This window comes from Tarenaya hassleriana, unplaced genomic scaffold, assembly GCF_000463585.1.
Source record: "Tarenaya hassleriana unplaced genomic scaffold, ASM46358v1 Cleome4, whole genome shotgun sequence".
Taxonomy (NCBI): domain Eukaryota; kingdom Viridiplantae; phylum Streptophyta; class Magnoliopsida; order Brassicales; family Cleomaceae; genus Tarenaya; species Tarenaya hassleriana.
This window is the reverse complement of record NW_010966881.1, coordinates 1,276,223-1,298,970: the sequence shown is the minus strand read 5'-3', so window position 1 is coordinate 1,298,970 and position 22,748 is coordinate 1,276,223. Positions and strand designations below refer to the sequence as shown.

Sequence of the window (22,748 nt, the reverse complement as noted above, 5' to 3'; positions counted from 1 at the left end):
GGGGGGGGGGGGGGTGCATGCAAAGCAGTGTGAGCGGCGCACACCGTGCCAAAACTCCATCCATTCAGTGGGGCCCACTCTTCACGCGACGTCGTTTGCTTTCTCCCACTGCCCTCCTCCCCTCCCCCAGCAAGAATTCCATTTCCTTCCTCCGTAGTTGTCAGTTGATGCTATGCTTCTTCTTTCCCCCTGGCAACTGAATCCCTAAAGCCCAATCTCTCATCACGCCGCCGAGTTCTCTCCGTCGCTTGCGGTGTCGTTTTCAATGGAGTTGATGTCCCTCAGCAACCTTAACCCTAGTTCTCTGAACAGAGCTCTTCCTACTCCGCCTGTCACGCTCTATGCTTCATCGTCTCTGCCCCTCCATCTGCCTCTTAATCGATGTCGTTTCAGAGTCCCGAAGTTGGCTCGAGCCCTCGTCCCTTCGGCAGTTCCTGGATTCAGCTTTTGCTATCCATATTCTGAAGAGGCCTCGCTGAATCGATCCTTCGTTGCTTTCGCTGCCTCTCACGAGGACTCGGTGAGTCGTGGTTTGCGCCAAAACCTTTCATTCTCCCATTTTTTTCCCAGTTATGTTGTAGTTTTCTGCTAGTCATATGCCTGATATTGTAAATCCTTTGTCGCACTACCTTTTGTACTGCCAATATGGTTCACATTTGCATTAAAAAAGGTTTAAAGAAGTTTGGAATGTGTTTCTGAAGAGCGAGTTCTGATAATTTTTCTCGTTCTCATGTTTTTCTCGAATTGACGAAAAAGTTTCTGATGATTAGGCTGTAGTGTTGTCAGCCAGCGAAAGATGCATTTTTTGTGTTCAAGTCGTCATTTGAGATGTATGGATTGGTTTTGACTGGAATTTGTTGTAGATTTTTCATTTTGAGTAAACCCATTGCTGATCACGAAGAAAAACTACAGTCTCTGACGGTTCTTACCCTTAAACGCTGTTGAACTAACAGAAGCATTCGGAGATTGAAGTGGAGAAGGAGAAGAGTGACATTGATGCAGAAGATGAGGTATCCCAGGAAGCGTGGAAACAAGCTTTTGCTTCTTTCAAAGAGCAGGTATTGAAAATGCAAAGCGTGTCGCTGGAAGCCTACAAGGTTAACTCTCAGAAAGCCATGGTTGTCTTGAAGGAAACCTCCGAGCAGCTCAGAATTCAAGCAGAAAAGGCGAAACAAGATTTGGGTGCACTAGCAAAAGAGATTGGTGAAGATGGCAAAGAATACATTTTGAAAGCAGCAGAAGATTCACCTGCAGAAGTGAAAGAGGTCATTGAAGCTTTTGCCTCTGTTGACGATCTCAAAGATGTTTCTCGAGTAGATGACTTTCACATTGGAGTACCTTATGGTAAGCATGTGATATAACGCAATCGCATCTTGTTACTTCCATTGCATGTTAATTTAGGAAGGATTGATGAATTTCTTCTAATTTTGCAGGTCTGCTTCTGTTTGTGGGGGGCTTTCTTTCCTTTATGGTAACTGGCAGCATTGCCGCAATTAGGTTTGGAGTCATTCTCGGTGGAGCTATTTTTGCATTAAGCCTAGCAAGTCTAAAGTCTCAGAAGAAAGGAGAATCATCTACGAAGTTCTTAAAAGGACAGGCAGGTGAGTAAGTCATGGGTTTACTGACTCTTCATGTAGCAAAAAAAAAAGCCACAGGTTCAAGAGCTCCTGTTTTACTTCAACTACTCAAATTGCAATCAAATAACATCATTTTTCGTGTGGCCTTAGGGATCGCATCGAATGGATTGACTCACTTGCATGTTATATGGCCACTGAGTTCCCCCAATGTGATTTATTTAAGAGTTTTCAGCATATTGGCACTTTTATGGGTTGGATATGTTGGTTTTGGTTGTCTTAAGGTATCCCCCACCTCACACTCTATAGTTATCTTGTCCTGTGAACAACAGGTATAACGACAATCATATTTTTGAGAGAGTTGCAGTTGCTGTTATCTCGGGTAAGCGCTCATGATCCCATTCTATTTTTCAAGGGTGCATCTACATTATTTACGAGGTTCCTTTGTTTTCTCTCTCATTTTGCAGAGATGTGGGTTCCTGGGCCCTGTGACTACCCTTATTAGGTAACATTCACTTGCATCATCATTATACTAAAACATATTTCTCGTGGACAACTCCTTGATTCCTGTGTTTGTGGAGAGAGCCCGAGATTTAGATGGGTCCATGTGGAAAGGACAAGCTGCATGCATCTCTTTGGCTAGGCCCTTGAATAGGACAGTAAGCACGATGTGAAATCAACTGAGGTGTGTTTGTGCAGCGGTGGTGTATTAGCGTTTCTCGTATACAAGATTGCAAACAACAAGGGTAAAGGAACAAACTTAGAAGGCAGAGCAGAAAACTGATGACATCCTTCCAGAGGTGGGTAATGGAATTGTCGGAGACGGCGACAGTTACAAAGTGAAGAAAAAGTTCAAGAAGCGTGTTAAGTGACTCACTCAGGTAATAATAATGAAGTGACTTCACAAGATCGCATCTTTTGATGTGCGTTGGGAGCATTGCTTTGATTGTTGTTATCTCCTCCCCTCGTTGTCCTGTCGTACGCTACCAAATTTCACTGTGTTCCGTGCAGCGATCTCTAAATGTTCCCTTGAATATCTTTTTTTTTTTTAAGATTTCCTTCTAGGTTAAGGTTAGGATTAGAGGATTCATATGCATAGGATCAAGTTTCATGTTTTTTGTCTTAATGAATTCCGGTGCTGAACTTAAACCATTTTGGTTCCTTAACGTTCAAGACATTTGCGTTTTCACCAACAAATGGGCGAAGTAGAGGACAAAGTGGTAAGGTTAAGACAAGTGTTCAAAGTGTAAGCCCAAGAGCATACAGAAATACAGAAACTAGAACACTTACTTCGACCCAGCTGCCAAAATGGCTTTTACATAAAAAAAAAATACTTAGACCGGGGTGCCGCAATTTACACAAAAAACCCTCGGGCCGTCGGGCGCGGATTTTTTTTTTTTTTACAAGCATTTCATTTCCACCACCTGGAATTCAACGTCTGTCTCCTCTTCCGTGGAGAAGTTCATTCCTCTCGACATCACCACCTGCCGTCTTTAACGAGACACCTTCCTCCTCAAACTCATCCTCTGTCTCTGCCATGTACGCGTACCTGAAGTGCAGGGGTGAAACATCAGTTGACTGAAATACCTCCATCCCATGGCAGATTTTCCATATGACACTGACATTGTCCGCAGTTACAAGGCTACAGTTTCAGAAGTCTATATCATTAGGCTCCTAGGCGCACCTACCTAGCGTAGTCTTGTACCTTTTTTCATTCCTTTGGATTCAGGTTTTTTTTTTTAGGAATGCGATATGTATATTCAGTAGATTATCCAAAATGCAAACGCTAAACATTATTTGGGCCTGTGGAGATTATAGAACTAAACTACCGCAGTTGCTGGATCATCTCCTAGTTTATCCTAAATATTGTTATTAGTTTGACAGTTAAAAAAGGTAAACCAGCTACAAATAGCGACTTGTATTGTACAAAATCAATAAAGGGTAAGAGAAATCGATAATAGTACCTGGTAGGGTTAGCAGATGGAGCCCAGAGGACACATATGACTACCAGCAGAGCGTAAGCAAGTACATTCCAGAACGCTGGAATTATCCATGCTATTCTCCAGAGCTCGCTTAGAGGATCAGTGGCGTTGAAGTATAGCTGGTTAAGATAAAAGAGAAGAATACAGTTCAGTTACACGCCTTTATAATTCCCAGAGTCCCAATTTTACAAGCAAGTTGTCACCTCAAAACCAATCCAAGCAATGGAGAGCAGCACGGAAACTGCAAGCGCATTTGTGAAGTTCCTATAGAGATCTAGCTTAGCCATGTTCCTCTTAATCTGCAATTAAAAAAAATGGACAACCGAGCAACTATGAGAAAGTAACTGTTAGGATCATATATTGATCATGTATGGGTTCCCCCTTCCCACAAACTCGTTTTTAGTGGTCCATCCATTCTATGTGTACGTTATAATGGAAGATTTTGGCCATGTTATGTATTATTAGGCTCTTATCTGTCGCAAAAAAAAAAAAAAAAGAACCTACACAACATCACATGGCTCTGATGCAAAAAACCACGAAATATGTATACAAGGGATTGTGATTTAAGTACTACTCAAAATATATTAAAGAAACTTTACTGATGATTGATAGTCAAGTTAGAAAGGAGTGCATGGAGTTGTCACCTGAAGTTTCTCGAGAGTTTTTGACAAGGATGAGAAAATCCACAGAATAAAGCAAGCGTCCAACAATGCCACAGGAAGCACCAAAAATATCATTGTTTTTCCAGAGAAGTCGTTGATGTTTCCAAGATGTTCGACAAGCTCCAGAGCCTCTGTTGCAATAAAATAAACAAAACCAAGAAGAAACACCCTGGAGGTTATGCCACCAAGAGTAGGCTTCACTACCCCATAGCCCATAGAGACAACCAGAAGAAGAAGCCGGGACAGTGTCTTCTTCACAGAGGAAAACGTCACTGCCCACAGAGTCACATCCATTGGCCTGGTCCCCGTGGAGTTGAAATTAGAGTATTCAAAGTATCGGACTGCCATCTCGCACATGCCAAGGGCAATAACAAGGGTGACATGGTAGTGCAACTGAATTATATCCTTCCAAAACTGAACAAACCGTAAAAACCAGACCACGCCAAGCAAAAGGTAAGCGAAGGACATGAAGCCAAAAAATTTCATCAAGGGAGCCATCTTTCCAGGTAAATATCCATCTGGGTTCTTCCAAATTGTTCTTCCTCTGATTATAGTGCCTTCCAGTTCAGGGTCACAGGTAACAAAGTAGAGGTAGTACATCCCAGTCTTATTAATAACCACAGCCTCAGGAGACATTTTAATTTCATCCTTATTTCCTCGAAAGAAGGTCTTGATCCGTTTCGGCCACTCAGGTTCGTCGGGATCTCTCTTGATAATAACCTCACCCAAAGTGCAGGATCTAGCATCAGCAAGCTCCGGCGTGCAACATATTGCATCAGTTTTGAGAAAGGAGCCTCCGATTCTGTCCCGGTCCTTCACCTCAAGTACAATTGCTTCTACCAAACCAGCAGTAGCCTGCATTCTGTTCTGCTTGCTAGCAGATTCCTTTGTCCTCACAAAAGTGACGTCATCAAACCTAAAAAGAAAGAACAACATCAGACAATATGGTGCTCTGACAGAACCGTCTCCTTCAAGTGCATAACTCCTCTCAGAATGACACATAGGCGAGCAAAGAAATTCAGGGCTCACACTATGCAATTCTGACCATGTCAATTACAAGATTCCTCAGAGATGCTAGAATTATGGAAGTCCTAAATTGATCGAGAATAAGGATGACACAGCAACATAGGGAAGGATGCGACGCCAGCATCTCTGCAGTATCCAGCATTATAATTTTGAAAAAAAAAACTACAAATTCATCTTCCAAGCCCGACAACTTGGCATGAAGCTAGTTACCAAATAGAATTTCCAGTAATGCTACTCCAAATGCGCAAATCACAGTACAAAAATCGGATCAGTTTCGACACTGTACGTCCTATGATCCAACCGTACAACATGCCTAAATTCTCCCAGTAGCCGAAAACAAAAGATAAAGAAGTACAACATGAGAGTTTGGACATGCTAAAGTCACAGGGCATACATCCTACGAAGTTCCTCTCTGCACAAAAAACGACTGAACGGAGACTAGACAATCGGAAAGGGGAAAAGAACATCGGAAGGAGAGGAAGTGACCTGATGAAGGATTTTCCCTTGAGAGGTTTATCAGAAGATGCATTGAAAACGAGAAACTTAGAAGCGTAGAGACCTTCGCTACCGCCATGGAAGAAACGAGCGTTGGAGCGTTTGGTGAAGCCTTCGTTATTGTATTCGTGAATTGAACCATCTGTGACGGTAATCAAGCTTCCTACGAACAACAAGGCGATCGCCCAAAACCCTAACGAACGATCGTCTTCCATGTCTGTTAGCTCTTATTCCTGTCTCAACGAGAGAGAGAGAGAGAGAGAGAGAGAGAGAGAGAAGAGAGAGAGAGGGGGGCAAGGACAGCGACCAAAAACAAGAAACAGGGCCGTGTTATTAGAACGTTGTGAGTTCATCCGACCCGTTCTGGATAGACTTAGGCCCAATTTGGTACTTAACATACGCGTCGTTTCGCATTAACGAGCTGCAACGATCTGTAGTTTTCGTACACAGAGCAAAGAACACTATCATTTTTTTATAAAAAAAAATCAGTCACTGAATTAAAAAAAAAAATCATTAATTTACCCAGTGGGACGAGTGCGTATTAAACCCATTTTAGTGTTCAAAAACAGTAACTAGGTTGATGCATTTGATTAAAAAATGGGTGTAAAAACAAAATTAAAATTGCCATTAGATGTTATTTGTTTTTTGTTACTTGATCCCCAAAATTTCTCTTTTGATTTGAAAAGCTTATCACATGATGACGGGTTCCTCTGCTTCTTCCGTCACAAACCAGAGTGGAAGTGCATGATCTTATATAGATATATAATATGAGATCGGTATACTGCCGAGATGGGCATCGGAATGGAGAATTAAACAGAGAGAATAAGAATGTAGTGGTAACTATAATATTTAAATGTAATTTAATATAAATAAATAAATTCGATGTGGATAGAACCAACTGGTTAACAACAATTAGGTCCCGAAAAGGGTAATGACAAACAAAACAATGGATGATGAAGGCTAGTGAACCTCCCACCAACTCACCTAACCCTAACTTTGCAAAACTTTGTATTGTAATGAATCGGTTCATTTAATAATATATTTATACACAAATAGTTTCCAAGATTGATTTTTATTATTATTATTATTATTTTTGGTAAGTCGGGTTTCCTAGACCCAAGAATCCAGACTAATCCCGACCCACGCATGCGAGTCTGCAACACACACGTGGGTGTAAATCGGCCGAAACCGGCAGATGAAAAGGGAATCTCTATATTCTGAGTATTGAACTCACGCCCTCGTTTGGGGAAGTGAGCTCTCAACCAACAGAGCTAGGGATTCCCTTTATTATTATAATAATAATAAAGATACAACGCAAAGGAAAGGAAAGGGCCATGGTTGTTGACACTCTGAAATGCAATTCCAAAATAAAATAAATAAATGAAGAGAGTGGAGGAGGAATCCACTACCGTTTCAGGGTGTGTCTAAAAAAGGCAGGTCTCTCCACTCAATTCATGTTTTGTCTGACGATGAAACCATTGTCCACTCCACCACCTTATATATATATATATATATATATATAGTATACGTGCATGCGTTTACATTTAAAAGAAAAAGAAAAGAAATCATATGCATGGTGAGAATGGGAGGGATAGAGTACATAGACACGGTGGTGGTGCCGATGAGCGTGTTCTTGGCGGTGGGATATCATGTCTTCCTTTGGCACTCCTTCAGAAAAAACCCTTCTCGCACTTCCCTCGGCATCCATTCTCTCCAACGCTCCTCTTGGCTCCGCGACATCAAACAGGGAGACGGCAAGACGGGGATGCTGGCGGTTCAGAGCCTGAGGAACACGAAAATGGTGGCAATCCTCACAGCCACCATAGCGATACTCGTCTACCTCTCTCTGGCGGCAGCAACCAACAACTCGTTCATGGGGAGCCACCTCTTCGGCAGCCAGGTCTTGTCTGGGTCCCACAAAGATACGATATTCGTGGTAAAGTACGGAGCGGCGGCGGTGGTAATGGGGGCGAGCTTCTTCTGCAGCTCGATGGGTGTTGGCTATTTGGTCGATGCCATTTTCCTCATAAATGCCATGGACATGGACATGGACATGGACATGGACATGGACATGGAGAATGCGAGGATGGTGATGGAGAGAGGGTTTCTCATGTCCACTCTGGGAAGCAGAGTTATGTGCATTGGCATTCCTCTTCTGCTTTGGCTGTTTGGTCCTCTCCCTGTCGCCGCCTCCTCCTTAACCCTCGTCTTCCTTCTCTATCACTTTGATTTCCCTCCCCTCTCCTAGTTCCAATGATGTTTATATATATTTGGTACTTGATAATGTTCAATATGAGTCCTCCTTCTTCTTCTTTTATATATATTTGGTGACTTTATCAGAAAGTTTAAAATTTTATATACATGGACCGATCATAATATATTAGAAGTGGGGCACTTCGGTTCGGAAATTTAGTACCGACCCGATGTGTCCCAAAACCGAACCGAACCGAATAACGTTTAGTTCTAATTTGGTACACTTTTTATGGAACCGAATGAACCGTTCCCGAATCGAATCGTATGGATACCGAACCGAACTGTGTGAATACCGAACCAAAATTCAAATATTCCACTGTGTAAATATTATAGTTTGATACTTATTTGGTATTCATATAATGGTCCTAGGGGTGGGCAATTCGGTTCGAAAATCTGGTCCTGAACCGTACCGAACCGATTAATTTAGTTTCGGTTCGATTCAGTATTATATAAAAATACCTAACAGTACGAAATTTGAAATACTGAACGGTTCATGAACAGTTCGGTTCAGTTCGGAAAATACCGAACGGTATTTCAGTATTTTTTATTTTTTAATTAAAAAATATTGAATATTAATAGTTAATTATGATATTTACTAATATTAAGAGTTTGTTTTGCGTAATGCATTGACATTAATGTTGAATTTTTTCCAAGTTTTCAAGTTCAAAACTTTTATTTTGTTGAATAAAATTATTATGTTGAATCTCTTTACTTTTATATTATATGAATTATAAATATGTCATGAACCGTCCCAAACCGTTTTTATTTCGGTTCTTATTTGGTACTTATTTATTAGTATCATACCGTCCCAAACCGTCATAATACCGAACCGAATCGAACCGAATAATATACGGTACTAATTTGGTACAAATTTTATAATACCGAATAAATCGTTCCCGAACCAAACCGTTAAAATTGCGAAGCGAATCCTGAAATGCCCACCCCTAAATGGTACCGTCCCGAACTGAACCGATACTAAAACCGAACCGAATTAAACCGTTTAATATTCGGTTCTAATTTGATACACTTTTTATAAAACCGAAAAATATTATTTCTGAACCAAACCGCTTGAATACCAAACCGAAACCCGAAACGTTTGCCAAGTAAATAGATTATAAGATGGATAAAAGGGAGGCCAAACCCAATATGATGAAATAAAATGTGAGGAAAATAAAGCCCAAAAGTGAGCCCAAAGAAAATCGCCACGTCATCACATCACAACCGTCGATTCGCTCTCCCCCGAGACCGATGAATTTTGACCACGCAACTCTTCAACTCTAAACACACCTCTCCAAGGGATTCTCTCTCCTCTGCAGACTCCGCCGTTCTTCTGACTCTTCTCCGTCCATTGTTGAATTCGTCTCGGATCTGTCTGGAAATCGGCTCAAAACAATGGAGAGCGAATTGATTGATTTATTCGAGGCGGCGAAGAAGGCAGCCGATTGGGCGGCGGTCGATGGTGTCTCCTCTACTGGCCCCGAGGTTTCTCGTTGTTTGGATGCCCTGAAACAACTCAAGAAATTCCCCGTCACGTACGACATGCTCGTCGCCACTCAGGTGACTTTTCGTCATCGTCTGCTATTAGATTTGGGTCAAACGACATTGTTGCATGTTGTTTGATTGGATGAATTGGGGTTTCATTGCTTAATCCCCTCGCATTCACTACTTCTCCGAGTCGCTCCATTCCGATTAGGTCTAGGGATGTTGCTTTCGTCTGAAATTCGTTCCTGAAAAAAGCCAACGGAGGAAATTTGTTTAGGGCTTTGTAAGTGGCTACTTGAAATCGTCGGAACAAGATCGCAATAAGGGTATGCTATTGCTATGGAAAGAGGATTCCCATGAGATCCTCTTCCGCTCCAGAGGTTTCTTTTCAAGCTTGTCATGGTTGTGCGATTGAAAGATTCCGTCCCTTTGGTTTTTCACAGGATTTCCTTCCATTGGTTCAATTGTATCTCTATCTTGTTACATGCTCATTATTTTAATTTTGCCTGAGACAAAGTATTCTTCCATCCATGCTTCTAGGTAGGGAAGAAGCTCAGATCTCTTGCAAAACATCCCGCTGAGAGAATCAAACTTTTTGCTAACGAGTTGCTTGAGATATGGAAGAAAATCGTCATTGAAGAGACGGCAAAGGCTAAGAAAAATGGGAGCAGGGAAGGTAAGTCTTCTCTGAAACGTGAGGGCGCAAAGGTTGAGATCGTCAAGGAGGAGAAGGTAGATAGGATGAAGAAGGTTGAGAAGTTGTCTAATTCCCAGACTGTAAAAGTTGAGAAACTAGAGAGGGGTGATTCGTCCAAGAGAATGAAGCTAGAGAGAAAGGAATCGGATGATAAAGCCGTCACTGTGAAGAAGCCGTTGAGTACAAGAAGCCCGGCAGCCCAAAGTGCTCTGCCAAAACTGACGTCAATGGTAAAAAGCAATGATCCTGCGAGGGACAAAATTCGGGAAATCCTAGTAGAGGCATTGTCCAAGGTGGCAGGTGAAGCTGATGAGGACATGAGAGGAAGAGTAAACGGATGCGATCCAATCCGGGTTGCTGTGTCTGTGGAGACTGTGATGTTTGAGAAGATGGGAGGATCGACAGGTGATCAGAAACTAAAGTACAGGTCTATAATATTCAACATGAGGGACCGTAACAACCCAGACTTGAGGAGGAAGGTACTAATGGGGGAGGTGACACCAGAAAGGCTAATCATGATGACGGCTGAAGAAATGGCGAGCAACCAGAGGAAACAAGAGATCAGCCAGATCAAAGAGAAAGCGCTGTTTGATTGCGAGAGAGGGGGTGCACCAGAGGCCACGACCGATCAGTTTAAGTGCGGGAGATGCGGACAGCGCAAATGCACGTACTATCAGATGCAGACGAGGAGTGCGGATGAGCCGATGACGACTTACGTAACATGTGTTAACTGCAACAACCACTGGAAGTTCTGCTGATGCCAGATGGTCTTTGCCAGGACAGTTAACCAGAAACTGTTACTAAAGTTTCGGTGTAGGATCATTTGGTAATTTAGAGAGTAGCTTTTCAGTTTGGTCCATGTGTTTTGCCCTTCCAAGTGGTTCTTTGTGTGTTATGTCTTCCTTCTTTATAATAATTTCTTTAATTATATGAAAACAAATGGATCTTGCAGCATACATTGTACAACATAATCTACCGTTGAAAATACTGTATGTAGGTTACATATACAAATGTTAATTTTCCTTGGTGATATTGAAGATTTGTATTTTACTGCCACAATCAATCTGTTTTGAACGAGCAAGATAGTCTGTTGGGTTTGTGAAATTTTCCTGCAGAGATATTTGATATAATTGACCGCTAAATTTCATTACATGAAGGCAAAGAAACACAATTGGATAGACGGTAGACTCGATCCTACTCTACTCAAGAGAAAACTTGTGTAGTTAGTTGTACAAATATGCCTATAAGCTTTCTGTGTCAAGTCAACTCCGTCCCAACTAATATATCGGCCTGGATTCGGACAGACGGGTACGCCTCTTGTCTGCTTCCCTTCGCTCCTCCGACACCACAGCATGATCTCAAGGCCACTATGACCGCATGTGAGGATTCTTGTGCTATTGCTGCTTGGAGGGTATTGTTGAGTTCCTTAGCCGGAAATGGTGACAGATGGGGAAACATCTGATGGGGAAGTTTCCTGGGATGACCACTCTGCAGCGGCGGTTTCGACTATGTGTGGAAGGTTCTGACCTCTTCTGCACGCGCCGCTTGGTAGACCTGATCCAAGCCCTGCCCAAAGGATCAAAAGGGCTCGATGAGGGGATTTCAGATATCTATCATCGACTGGATATCATACATATTCGGGTATTTTGTAGGACAATGACAAGGAAAAGAGGAGTCGACCAAGTTTATATTAGAATATTAGAATGAATGAAGGCCCAATCTCCAATAGGTCCTCGTCATTCTTACAATCCAACCATACTGGCAACTTGTGCAGCATCATTATCCAATTTTCTACGGCTTCTCCATCTCTAGATTTTTTTTTACCCGCTTCGTTTACCGTTTCCAGGATTTACATCTGGAAAACATAAAAAGTAATATTAGAAATGAATCGAGGATTTTCAATCATGTGCTTCGTTCCATTTTTCTACTGTCACCCATCAATTTGTAAAACAAACCACAGACAACCTCTCTCTCTCTCTGTGCACCTATACACAGACAGACACATATAGACATTCTTTGCCTAAATTATTAGTATTACAGTCCAATGAATTTGGCTTCTATGTTGAACCTTAAAGTTCCACAGACCCTCCCACCTTCTTTGCCCTTATTCTCTCAGAAAGCTGTCATGGTGACATATACATAGAAACCTCTAGATTCCAATGCAAATGCAACGCAACCATATTTAACATCCCATCAACACATAGTGGAAATAGAAGAAAAAAATGACCACCAAGATACCCATTCGTTCTGTCTCAATAAAAGCCCAAAGGACCAACCCAGTTCGTATCTCCATCTAGAGAGATGGCTTTGAATCCGCGACCTCAGACCCCACTGACTCAATACTCAATATAAATATCTTAGTCCTTTGAAAACTCTGAATATTCTTCAACGAGCATCTCACACCTATCAACCACACCAATTTCTCTGTTTTTCATGTATATGTCCAAGTGAGTCAACCAGCTTCTATCTGTCTAATACCCTTTACCAGTAATATGATAAGTTTCTGTTATTTGGGCCAAGTCAAGCTATTTGTCTACCGTTGAGTTTGCTTTCCTCTAGTGCTTACTACATGATTATAATTAGAAAAGCCAACTGGGAAGTATAAGGCTGGACAAAGAAAGAGGGAAAGTTAGAGGAGTGGGATGAATAGGAGGGAGTGTGAAGAGACCGTGAGCGTGATGGGACGTTTAGAATTAGTTAATTAGTGGGGATAATATTTGGTTTATGATTTTTTTATCCAGGTGGAGTTTGACTTGTAACTCTTACAAGCTTTATACGTGTGCGATCCACATTTTATGTCTATATAAAAAAATCTCCTCTGGCTCAACTTCTGTTTTAAAAAAAAAAACTATGGCTAAACCTAACACATCAGGAACAAAGCTTCATATGAAACCCTAAGAGAGGCGGTGGTGGAGGGCAAAGAGGAGAAGTAAGTGTTAGTGGCCAAATCCTAAACGACCCGACCGCATCATTAACAGGATTTGCCCCTTTTTAACAAGTTTCTCCTAGGCAGGGGCAATCCCAATATCTAAAATACACAAGTGCAGTTCATACAAACATAACACTGTGGAGCACCAACTAGTTTTATAGTATGTGTTGATTGGTGGGTGCACTGTATGGGTCATCCCATACTAATGAGAGATGCAATTGTGCATGTATGTATAAACATGTAAATAATGATAATATGTTTGGGAGCAGAATAGAGCACATGCCTTAATTGAACATAGTCGAAGAGTAGCAGGCTGTGTAATGCTGATCCAAAAACTGGGATTGCCAGATAGCTCTGTACAACAAGATCGCTTCATTCCCAAGTTCATTTGGAATCGGCCACATGAATTCTTCTTCCCCACTCATTTCGATCCCGTGTTAACTCTTTCGGACTAGAGAGCTCTGTTAAAAAAAAAAAAAAAAGCAAAGGAAAATGGGGGACGAGAGTGTGAGTGTATGTATTTCTGACAGATGCCTCTCCACTTTGGTTAAGGTTCATGGCCTATGACTCCAACCCCATTCTTAAGTCCATCCTCTTTCTACTAATGTACAGCCATGTTTCAAACTAGTATATCTCATAGTTTCTGTTTTAATTCCCAAGCTTACGTCTGTGCGCAAGCCTGATTAAGCTTTCAGCCAGTATCCAAATCAAATCTTCCTCAGATTCCAGGCATAATCTTAATCATTTCGTGTTTGGCTAATCAGACCAAACATAAGCAGTAGTTGCTCCCATTTGCAGCATTATTTTCTACTTTAATCAAAAGGTTTTGAATTGGTCGAGTAGTGGGCCAGAGTGCCACCCTTTCTGCTCATCATCCACGCATATTCTGCCAACTGAGTTAACAAGAGCTTCCCTTTCCAACACCTTTTTAAGGTTTCTCTTTATATACCCAATTGGCAGTAACTTGTGGGCTGCACTGCTTCATTTATGCGACTGCTAAACTCCTCCATATTCCCCTTATTGCCAAAGCTTTTCCATTTCCATCGCTTATTGGGCAGAGCATCTGATCGGTATGCATCTCCTCCCCTTTTATGTCCAACTAGTGCTGTTCAGGTTTCTGCTATTGTCACATTCAGCATCTGCCGTAGTTTGTCTACAGCTTCTCCTTGTAACATCTATAGTTTCTTAGTCACGTTCTTGTTGACCCTGCACGTAATTCGGTGAAAAATATTTAATATTCAGGGGTTGACAACCACCAAGTAACTTTGGGTTGGGCACTCTTGACTATATATTCACCACAGGTGCAACTTCTCTATAAACATCACGGATGCATCTCTCAAACTCCATAATATACGGTCCTCTCTTTGGATAAACCTTCAGGGTAGAAGCACAAACATGGGGCAACATGCGAGGGAGATGCTGCTGATCATCTTAGTAGCATTCTCCGCCAAGGGAATCAGCAGAAGGCCCTACTACATTGACTTCAACACCAGCTATTGCTTAAGCTGGAGACTAGCAGTAGAAGCTAACAATGTGCGTCCATGGCGCACAGCCCCCACTCAGTGTCTGCGCCACATTGAGATATACATGCTTGGAGGACAGTATGAGAGAGACGTCGAGTTGATAGTGGAGCAGATGAAGAGCTATGTGGATGAGATTGTTCTCTCTGGTGATGGCATGGACGCATGGATCTTGGATGTTGATGACACATGTATCTCAAACATCTTTTACTATCGGCTGAGACGATATGGGTACGCACACCAGCCCCTCTGCTCATATAACTCCTTGATTGCTGTAATAAAACAAACACACCACGTGATGATTGAACAAAGTTTCACGTAATTCGATTAACACCACCAGAAGTGACCTGAAAAAGCAGAAATGCTGGAAAGTGATCTGGTCTGGTACCGTAATTTGCTGCTTCTACAACTTGTAGGTGCGAGCCTTATGATCCAATGGGTTTTAGGACGTGGGCGATGAAGGGAGGGTGTCCAGCGATCCAGCCAGTGCTTGGATTGTTCAGTAAGCTGACCGCAACAGGCTTCAAAGTGTTCCTCATAACAGGCAGAGATGGAGAGACCCTTGGCCAGGCTACACTAGATAACTTGCGTAATCAGGGATTCGCGGGTTATGAGAGGTTGATTATGAGGTAAAAACCAGGGTTTCCTAGAATCACCTTGCGCATAATAGGACAAAGAATATAAAAAGAATCCAAGCACGCGACCATCAAAGAATGATAGATCGATATTGCAGGAATCAGGAGAACAGAGGGAAAAGCGCAATCACCTACAAGGCGGCGATCAGGAAGCAGCTGACGGAAGAAGGGTACAGGATATGGGGGAATGTAGGAGACCAGTGGAGTGACTTACAAGGAGAATCTTCGGGGAACCGAACCTTTAAGATCCCTAATCCTATGTACTTCGTTCCCTAACACACGCAAAAGCAAGAGATGCACAAAATCCTACAATGTCTGCAAACGGAAAAAAGAACCAGAAACCGAAATATGGGTTTAGGCCCATTGAATATGCCCAAAGGGTAGCACTTGTTTCGCTTCAAGGTCCATGTTTCATGTTCCCGAAATCAAAACGTGTCAATGCAGCTACGTTGCATTCCATCTTTGAAGTCATCGGACTCTGGTGCTGCTTATCACTACTCTCCCTCCTATCCAAAAGAACATGTTGATGCAATTATCAAGTAGCCTGTTCAATTTGTGTTGGAGCCTTCTGCCCCATCTTGGTTATTCCTCCGGTCATTCTCTCTTCTGAAAAGTCGCTTGACCGGCTGAAGAGCCCTAGTTTCTCATATTTCATTCCCTATACTGCTCAATTCAAGGAATATATAACTACATTTTCTAAATCGGTAGTTAACCATGGACATTCATTATTCCGATAAATAGAACGCCGGAGAAAGCTGGTTTCAGTTTATATGGGCTTTTGATAACAGATGCTGGTGTAGCCTAACGGAAACGTGGGAGATCGGCTTTCGGGTAAAACAGAAACTCCCCATTTTTGTTGCGGTGCTAATGTGTAGACTAGTGAATGCCACGCAGTGCATGGAGAGGTGAGGAGATGATGAGCTTCAGCGTGAGGCTCTACCTGCGGCGGTGCGATCGGGAAGGGTGCCTATCAGTGGTGGATGGTCGGATGGGGGAATTTGCGGCAGAGAGAATGAACAAGTTTTCCCAAGTGGCGCTACTTTGGTGAGGGAGCAACCGGAGATGAGACATTCATTTCACAAGTGGTGTCTCAACTCCGAGACCTACGGAACTCCTCCTCCACATGAATCAATCCAATCACCATATATCTTTTTTTTTTAGTTTACAACAAAAATTTCAACCACTCACCTTTTTTTTGGTATATTTTTCTTTATGATGATGATGTCTCGCAAAGAGAAAGAATAAAAAAATAAGGACACAATGGCTGGTTGTGGGAATCAGCGTACCGTTTTGGGACGTTTAAAGCTGGAGTTGAAAGGAGAAAGGCTGCCAGAGCTTGGACCGGGACTCTCTTCTCTCAGCATCGCCAGCTCCCTCAGCTGCTGCCTCTTTATGTAATCTTCAGACTCCTCCTTCATCCCAAACCCCACAGCATTTTTATTCATATGCATTTCTAATCAAGTGAAGGAAAATATATATATACATATATATGATATATTAAGATGTACTCTACCACTGGCTTCAGCAGCTCTTCAATGATCTCCTGAGCCTGCTGCAGCCGTATTTCCACTATATTGGCTGGAAGATCTGCCTCTATCAAGATGTGAAGCTGATCGTTCAGGTGCTCGTATCCTGGTCTTCCCCTCAGCTTCTCTTCCTAAAGAATTGCCAGCATGTGAGATATGTGCAAGTCTCAATCCAAATCATGAGATGGGTCTCACCTTCTCTGGATCCTTAATCGATCCTTTCCCTCTGATGTACACGCGGCAGCCCGTTGTCGCTTCTACGCGTTTCAATGAGTTGCCTCTAGGGCCAAGAAGCCTTCCCACAAAATTGAACTGATATACAAGAAGTGAGTGCAAGGATATATGGGGTTATTGTCACTGCCTTGGACATGTAATTAAACATGGTTGATACGTATAAGCTCACATTTGGGTAGGAATTTACTGGAATCTCCAGACGCAATATCCTTTTCACGGTGTAAGAACTAGGGCTTGCCGGTGCACCTTGCCAGTCCATTGCCATGCCAGGAATTCGGTTAAGTCTCTGTCAGAGACTCATGAAACCAATTTAGTGTATGATCATCATCATAAAATCGAAATGGTCAACAGAACAGATGAACTCAAGAATCATGAGCACTAGCCACATTCTAGTTCTTCTCCTGCTCCAGCCGTATTTCCACTATATTGGCTGGAAGATCTGCCTCTATCAAGATGTGAAGCTGATCGTTCAGGTGCTCGTATCCTGGTCTTCCCCTCAGCTTCTCTTCCTAAAGAATTGCCAGCATGTGAGATATGTGCAAGTCTCAATCCAAATCATGAGATGGGTCTCACCTTCTCTGGATCCTTAATCGATCCTTTCCCTCTGATGTACACGCGGCAGCCCGTTGTCGCTTCTACGCGTTTCAATGAGTTGCCTCTAGGGCCAAGAAGCCTTCCCACAAAATTGAACTGATATACAAGAAGTGAGTGCAAGGATATATGGGGTTATTGTCACTGCCTTGGACATGTAATTAAACATGGTTGATACGTATAAGCTCACATTTGGGTAGGAATTTACTGGAATCTCCAGACGCAATATCCTTTTCACGGTGTAAGAACTAGGGCTTGCCGGTGCACCTTGCCAGTCCATTGCCATGCCAGGAATTCGGTTAAGTCTCTGTCAGAGACTCATGAAACCAATTTAGTGTATGATCATCATCATAAAATCGAAATGGTCAACAGAACAGATGAACTCAAGAATCATGAGCACTAGCCACATTCTAGTTCTTCTGCCGTATAAACAAACTAGAAGAATTGTCCAAGACTGAAGCCTCGACCTAATGATCTCCATCATGTTGCATGGGGAAACAGCTTAACCCATCAAGGAAGCGGAGATTTAACCTACATGATGCAACTGCATAACAAAAGAAAATACCTCCTGAGAAAGGCCAGTCCAGCCACCTAATCCAGTGTTAGGGACATTAGACATAAGATTAGAGGATGCCATGGGACTGGGACTTCTGTGTCGGAGTCTATCGATTTCGCCAATTCCATGGTTGCTCATCATTCCAGAAGCCCGAAATATCTCTGCACACCAATTTGAGCAGCAGTATCATATATGAATGGCTATCCATGAATGCCTAAGTAACTACAAACAAGCACATGCCGTTTAAGACTAGTTTTGAAGCATCTAATGCTGAATTCCTTTTCCTGCAAAGGCCAAACATCATAATGAACCAGAAACAAGCCCCTAAGACTAAAAGCTAGGTTTTTTCGCTGAAGTCGTGGACCTGCAAAGACTAAACAACTCGATCAAGGAAAGATCGATGATTGACCATTAACTTGTTCTTACACTGGGGCTAGCTAGATAAAGCCATTCGACAGCTTTGCAGACACACTGGCGACGAAAGTTGAACACCAGAAGAATGATCAGGAAGCGTTCAAAAGAGTGTCGAACATCATCAGATAACCGAAATACTAATCCTATACATTTCGGGGAATGTGAAGGGCGTGAACGGAGAGAAACCCGATGAGGAGACCGCAAGCAAACCCACAAAGAAAAAGAAAAAACGAGATCCGAAGAGTGAAAAATTTAACCTTGATTCAACAGTCGACTGCATATTGGGAGAATCTGCGTGAAGGGAGTAAGCTTTTGATGTTCGGTGAGAAGCTCCGACAAGTATTGAGTACTGAAGAAGAAGACGAAACAGCACGGGTAACAGATCGATACCCAGGAAAAGGCAGAGAAACGAAATCTGAGGGAAGAATTGTGAATACCTGTCGACATCCGGAGTACTTCTAATCTGAGGAGAAGCAGCTCTAGCAGGAGAGAAGTTAGAGTTATTGTACAAACCAGACATGGTTTTTCTCTCTCCTCAACAAAAACGAAGCTTTCAGGAAAAAGGGGTTGGCGATGGAGTTGCAGATGAAAAATAGAAGAGGAGGAGGCAGGGATGCATCGAGAGAGACCCAAACCAAAAAGGACGAACACCAAATGTGATTTCTGCAGCAAACATGACAGACTTTTTTATATTTTTTCTTTTTTGTTTTTGTCATTTTTTTTTATCTCTTACAAAAAAAAAGTTCCCACTTTTATTTACTTGTTTATCCTTGGAAATACTAATTTTTAAAAGAATCTCCTAAGTTATACCATAAAAAATAAATCAATAATTTTTATATTAAAAAATATTAATATATTTTAGATATTGTATTTCTTGAATACGTAAAAAATTATGGAGTGAAAGAAATATTTAAATACTGTAAAATTATCATTTAAAATTTAAATGTTTGAAAAATTAATGAACATAAAAATGTTAAATGTTTCAAAAACATAAAGTTTTTTAATGAAATAAAAATACAGCGAGAGGGGAGATTTAGAGAAATCAGGGAGAGCTAAATGTTAGGCGACAAAAGGGATCATCACCTGTTACAGAGTTTGAAAAATAAATAAATAAATAAAATAAGCAGACGATGGACGATAATTTTTGGATGTGTACGTGACTACGTACACCCTACGTAGGCTACGGGGGATGCAATACGTGTCAGCTCCATTTATACAAGATATATAATATTATTAGACGGTGTAAAACAATTGTTTTAAGGAACCAAAATTGCAATGATTTAATAGAAGGCAAAAAAATTGTATAACAATAATAAGTCGATGCAATAAAAATAGAAAATCATAATTATGTGATGGCAGGTGAAAAATGATGAGAAATGCCAGCTCAGGCATAGCTGTACGGCCACAGTTTTATTCTTTAAAACAATTGTCTTTTTCTGTACACAGCAAATTGTAGTTATAATAATTATATTGCGATGGAAGCCCGCATTAGTGTTGGGCTTTGAGTTTTGTATGAGGGCCTTCCACTCGATCTCCATCCAAAATTTGAAATATACGCAAGCATGTCTGTATATATATATATATATATATATATATGTCCTCTATTTTTCAGACTATATATATAGATAGGTGTACTGTATGCATCTGTTTAAGCCGGAGGCACCTCTCCATCTTCACCTCTCCCATCTCGGAGGTCTCCATAAGAGCCCGATGTCTCCGCGACGGAGGCCATTGGGGAGGCCGATCGATGAGAATGAGAATTCGCCATTAGAGGCTCTTCTTACGAGAGAACACGATATCCAGCAAGTGCTTCCTTCGACGCCGTGAAATCTCCTCCCGTAAGGACCGAGCTTTCTCCATTAGCACCGCCCAGGAGAGGCTCCGCAACATGCGCCTCGTCGTACGCCCTCTCCCTTCCCCATTGATTTCTTCCCTCTACATGCCCTAATTCCTAGGATTCTCTGTGTGTGCAAACCTAGCAATCAAGCTCCTCACTCTGTGTTGGCTCGCAATTCAGTGCTGCTTAATTTTTCAATCCCTTGCCGATTTTTGCATCAGGAGCAATATGACGCACAGGATCCCAAGGGGCACCGTTTACCCTTTTTGATAAAAAGAAGTAGGGTTATCGAGATAGTGGCCGCGCGTGACTCTGTCTTTGCTCTTACCCGTTCTGGTGTTTGCACAGCGTTCAGCAAGGGTGCTTCGCCTCACCCCTACCCATTTTCCCTTTTAATTCTCTGCGTTTCGATGGCCTGTCTTACTAATTGCAAAGATCAACAAAAGGCCTGATGAAGTCATCCGCAGCTCGTTCTACGACAAGAAAAATGATTCTCTCACCACAGTTTCAGTTTATGCTTCAGACAATTTCAGCTCTTTGAAATGCAGATCCACTGGGATTGAGTCTGTCTCCGCTCCTACCTCCTATTTGGTTACCTTTTGAGCTGCCACCCAGACTTACTCACTCCTCGGTGTCCATTTCTCAACTGCTAGGCATATGCTGAGGGCTCAACCTGACGCTGGGTTTGCTCTGTTTGAGTCTGAATCATTCCAGGTTTCATGGAGTTTGATGATGTTAATGGGAAGGTGCTGACGTATTCCCTGCAGCTTCTTTGACTGAGGAGTGTTTCTGTGTGGAATTTTCATCTTCCATGGCATCCAGAGTGTAACACGAATAATATTTGCATAACGATTGATAAGGATATGATCGTTTCATACCCCAAGGCAGATGGATAAAAGGAGACGGTAAGTCTCAACAGGGACACAGAGACGCTGGCTCCCCTCTCAAGTTGCTGCAGAAGGAGAAGCAACCTTTAACTGATTTCGTTTTCATCCAACCAACAGAGGAATATTAATGGAAGTGCCTGCAAGAGGTGTAATCTCGTCTTCGTTCCCACAGTACTTTTTAAAAAGCTTTGTCCATTTCCAAGAGGCATCAGCCCCACATGTCTACGAGCTTTGCACTGAATCATATTTCAGACAGACATAGAAGAAGCACCACATTTCACTTGTGGGGCCGATATAAAGAGATGCGCGTTGTGGTGTTGACAATGCATTGCCGTAAGCACCCTCCTCCACCACCGGCCCTCTGAGGGAATCCATGGTCGGCGGTGGTGAACAAAAAACATGTCTCTGTGTATAACATGTTCATATATATATATATATATATATAAAGGCACCTTACATGTAGCAACTTATTTACAAAAAGGGTCAGGTATTGTTGTGTAAAGAATTAATGGGACCCAAACATCTGGTCGAGGAGGATGACGAGTGCCATGGCGACGCTAGTATCCATGTCGGGCTCTACTACCAGCGTAAATACGTCAGGTCCAAACCCCACTCCTCCAACCCTTTCTTTCCTCTTCATCTCCCCGGCCTTCCTCTTCCTCTTTTCATCCAATATTCTGCAGCTTCTTTGGCTGTATGACCCCTCTATCTCGTACAACGTCGTCTTCTTTGTGCTCATCACGTACGCCAAGCTCTTGCTGTTCTTGGGCATGATGCTGACGTGCTTTCTCGCACAAAATCTTGGGTCTCTCTCTGTTTCTCCGTCGTATACCAACCAGCAATCTCCCAGCAGGCTTAACTTCTACAGACAGATAGATATGGTGGTCAGTATTAGCTTAATTCGTGGGTACAAAACATCAAAAGAGGGTTGAAAAAAGAAAGATAGAGGTACCTTGCGGCGGATGGTGAGGAGGGGTTCGCCGGAGGCGTTCATGAGGACAATCTTATGCTTGTGTCCGTTCATGTAGTTGTCGACCCTGAAGACGAGGTTTCCTTTGCCGTCATAGACTGTGAAGCCCTCGCAATTGAAGAGCAGCGACTTCTTCCACACTGTCAAAACGGATGCTCTTTCATCAAAGCTCGTGCAAGCGTTGTTTGGGTGAACCTTTGTCATCTCGATCGCCTTCTTCTTTCTCTCGAGATTGTTTATCTGTGAATGTATATGACCAAACCCGGGTGCTTATTTATATACCAGAGAGAGAGAGAGAGAGAGAGAGAGGAATCAGATGCTCAAGTGCTCTCATCTCATCTTCGGCCCTTTTGGTTGCACAAAGCTCCAAATCACAATGCGCCACCATCCTAATGCATGTCCCTTTCCACCCATTATTCTATGACTCCGTCGGTCAAATGTTTCTGCTTTTATTTATCGAATGGCTTTATTTATCAAA

At 42.3% G+C, this 22,748-nt stretch overlaps 7 protein-coding genes and 3 long non-coding RNA genes across 12 annotated transcripts; 5 read left to right on the top strand and 5 right to left on the bottom strand.

The window, feature by feature from the left end:
- The first annotated feature begins 48 nt into the window (after positions 1 to 48).
- On the top strand, positions 49 to 2,700 carry LOC104823353 (protein FATTY ACID EXPORT 3, chloroplastic-like). 3 transcript variants are annotated; one of them, XM_010554896.2, is made up of 7 exons: positions 55 to 520; positions 954 to 1,058; positions 1,131 to 1,344; positions 1,434 to 1,601; positions 1,907 to 1,956; positions 2,042 to 2,079; positions 2,274 to 2,700. In XM_010554896.2, exons 1-7 carry the CDS (start codon positions 266 to 268, stop codon positions 2,356 to 2,358), a joined length of 915 nt encoding a protein of 304 aa, XP_010553198.1. In that variant the 5' UTR covers positions 55 to 265; the 3' UTR covers positions 2,359 to 2,700. The 3 variants fall into 3 exon arrangements, with proteins under 3 accessions (XP_019059308.1, XP_010553198.1, XP_010553196.1); XM_010554894.2 differs by having other exon boundaries at positions 59 to 520; positions 954 to 1,344; XM_019203763.1 differs by lacking the exon at positions 2,274 to 2,700 and having other exon boundaries at positions 49 to 520; positions 954 to 1,344; positions 1,884 to 1,956; positions 2,042 to 2,064.
- Positions 2,701 to 2,782: 82 nt separating this feature from the next.
- LOC104823352 (transmembrane protein 87B-like) lies at positions 2,783 to 6,052 on the bottom strand. Its single transcript, XM_010554893.2, has 5 exons — positions 5,731 to 6,052; positions 4,201 to 5,134; positions 3,760 to 3,855; positions 3,539 to 3,675; positions 2,783 to 3,123 (listed from the first exon to the last, which is right to left on the bottom strand). Exons 1-5 carry the CDS (start codon positions 5,952 to 5,954, stop codon positions 3,006 to 3,008), a joined length of 1,509 nt encoding a protein of 502 aa, XP_010553195.1. The 5' UTR covers positions 5,955 to 6,052; the 3' UTR covers positions 2,783 to 3,005.
- A 1,219-nt stretch (positions 6,053 to 7,271) lies between these two features.
- LOC104823351 lies at positions 7,272 to 8,058 on the top strand. Its single transcript, XM_010554892.1, has one exon. The coding sequence runs from the start codon at positions 7,313 to 7,315 to the stop codon at positions 7,985 to 7,987; it is 675 nt and encodes a 224-aa protein (XP_010553194.1). The 5' UTR covers positions 7,272 to 7,312; the 3' UTR covers positions 7,988 to 8,058.
- Positions 8,059 to 9,266: 1,208 nt separating this feature from the next.
- On the top strand, positions 9,267 to 11,201 carry LOC104823349 (transcription elongation factor TFIIS-like). Its single transcript, XM_010554891.2, has 2 exons — positions 9,267 to 9,549; positions 10,015 to 11,201. Exons 1-2 carry the CDS (start codon positions 9,385 to 9,387, stop codon positions 10,927 to 10,929), a joined length of 1,080 nt encoding a protein of 359 aa, XP_010553193.1. The 5' UTR covers positions 9,267 to 9,384; the 3' UTR covers positions 10,930 to 11,201.
- A 60-nt stretch (positions 11,202 to 11,261) lies between these two features.
- LOC104823347 lies at positions 11,262 to 11,944 on the bottom strand. The gene is made up of 2 exons (XR_002024574.1): positions 11,852 to 11,944; positions 11,262 to 11,737 (listed from the first exon to the last, which is right to left on the bottom strand). It is a non-coding gene; the product is annotated as an uncharacterized LOC104823347 (long non-coding RNA).
- A 2,146-nt stretch (positions 11,945 to 14,090) lies between these two features.
- Positions 14,091 to 15,712, top strand: LOC104823348 (acid phosphatase 1). Its single transcript, XM_010554890.2, has 4 exons — positions 14,091 to 14,170; positions 14,481 to 14,851; positions 15,037 to 15,249; positions 15,354 to 15,712. Exons 2-4 carry the CDS (start codon positions 14,496 to 14,498, stop codon positions 15,529 to 15,531), a joined length of 747 nt encoding a protein of 248 aa, XP_010553192.1. The 5' UTR covers positions 14,091 to 14,170; positions 14,481 to 14,495; the 3' UTR covers positions 15,532 to 15,712.
- A 661-nt stretch (positions 15,713 to 16,373) lies between these two features.
- Positions 16,374 to 19,231, bottom strand: LOC104823346 (KH domain-containing protein At2g38610). The gene is made up of 7 exons (XM_010554888.1): positions 19,014 to 19,231; positions 18,834 to 18,925; positions 18,172 to 18,323; positions 17,797 to 17,913; positions 17,589 to 17,705; positions 16,769 to 16,912; positions 16,374 to 16,667 (listed from the first exon to the last, which is right to left on the bottom strand). Exons 1-7 carry the CDS (start codon positions 19,094 to 19,096, stop codon positions 16,533 to 16,535), a joined length of 840 nt encoding a protein of 279 aa, XP_010553190.1. The 5' UTR covers positions 19,097 to 19,231; the 3' UTR covers positions 16,374 to 16,532.
- LOC104823345 lies at positions 16,976 to 17,293 on the bottom strand. The gene is made up of 2 exons (XR_773330.1): positions 17,203 to 17,293; positions 16,976 to 17,093 (listed from the first exon to the last, which is right to left on the bottom strand). It is a non-coding gene; the product is annotated as an uncharacterized LOC104823345 (long non-coding RNA).
- Positions 19,232 to 19,981: 750 nt separating the features above from the next.
- On the top strand, positions 19,982 to 21,805 carry LOC104823343. Its single transcript, XR_773329.2, has 2 exons — positions 19,982 to 20,476; positions 20,635 to 21,805. It is a non-coding gene; the product is annotated as an uncharacterized LOC104823343 (long non-coding RNA).
- On the bottom strand, positions 21,709 to 22,563 carry LOC104823344 (protein LURP-one-related 8). The gene is made up of 2 exons (XM_010554887.2): positions 22,253 to 22,563; positions 21,709 to 22,162 (listed from the first exon to the last, which is right to left on the bottom strand). Exons 1-2 carry the CDS (start codon positions 22,472 to 22,474, stop codon positions 21,806 to 21,808), a joined length of 579 nt encoding a protein of 192 aa, XP_010553189.1. The 5' UTR covers positions 22,475 to 22,563; the 3' UTR covers positions 21,709 to 21,805.
- Positions 22,564 to 22,748: the final 185 nt, after the last annotated feature.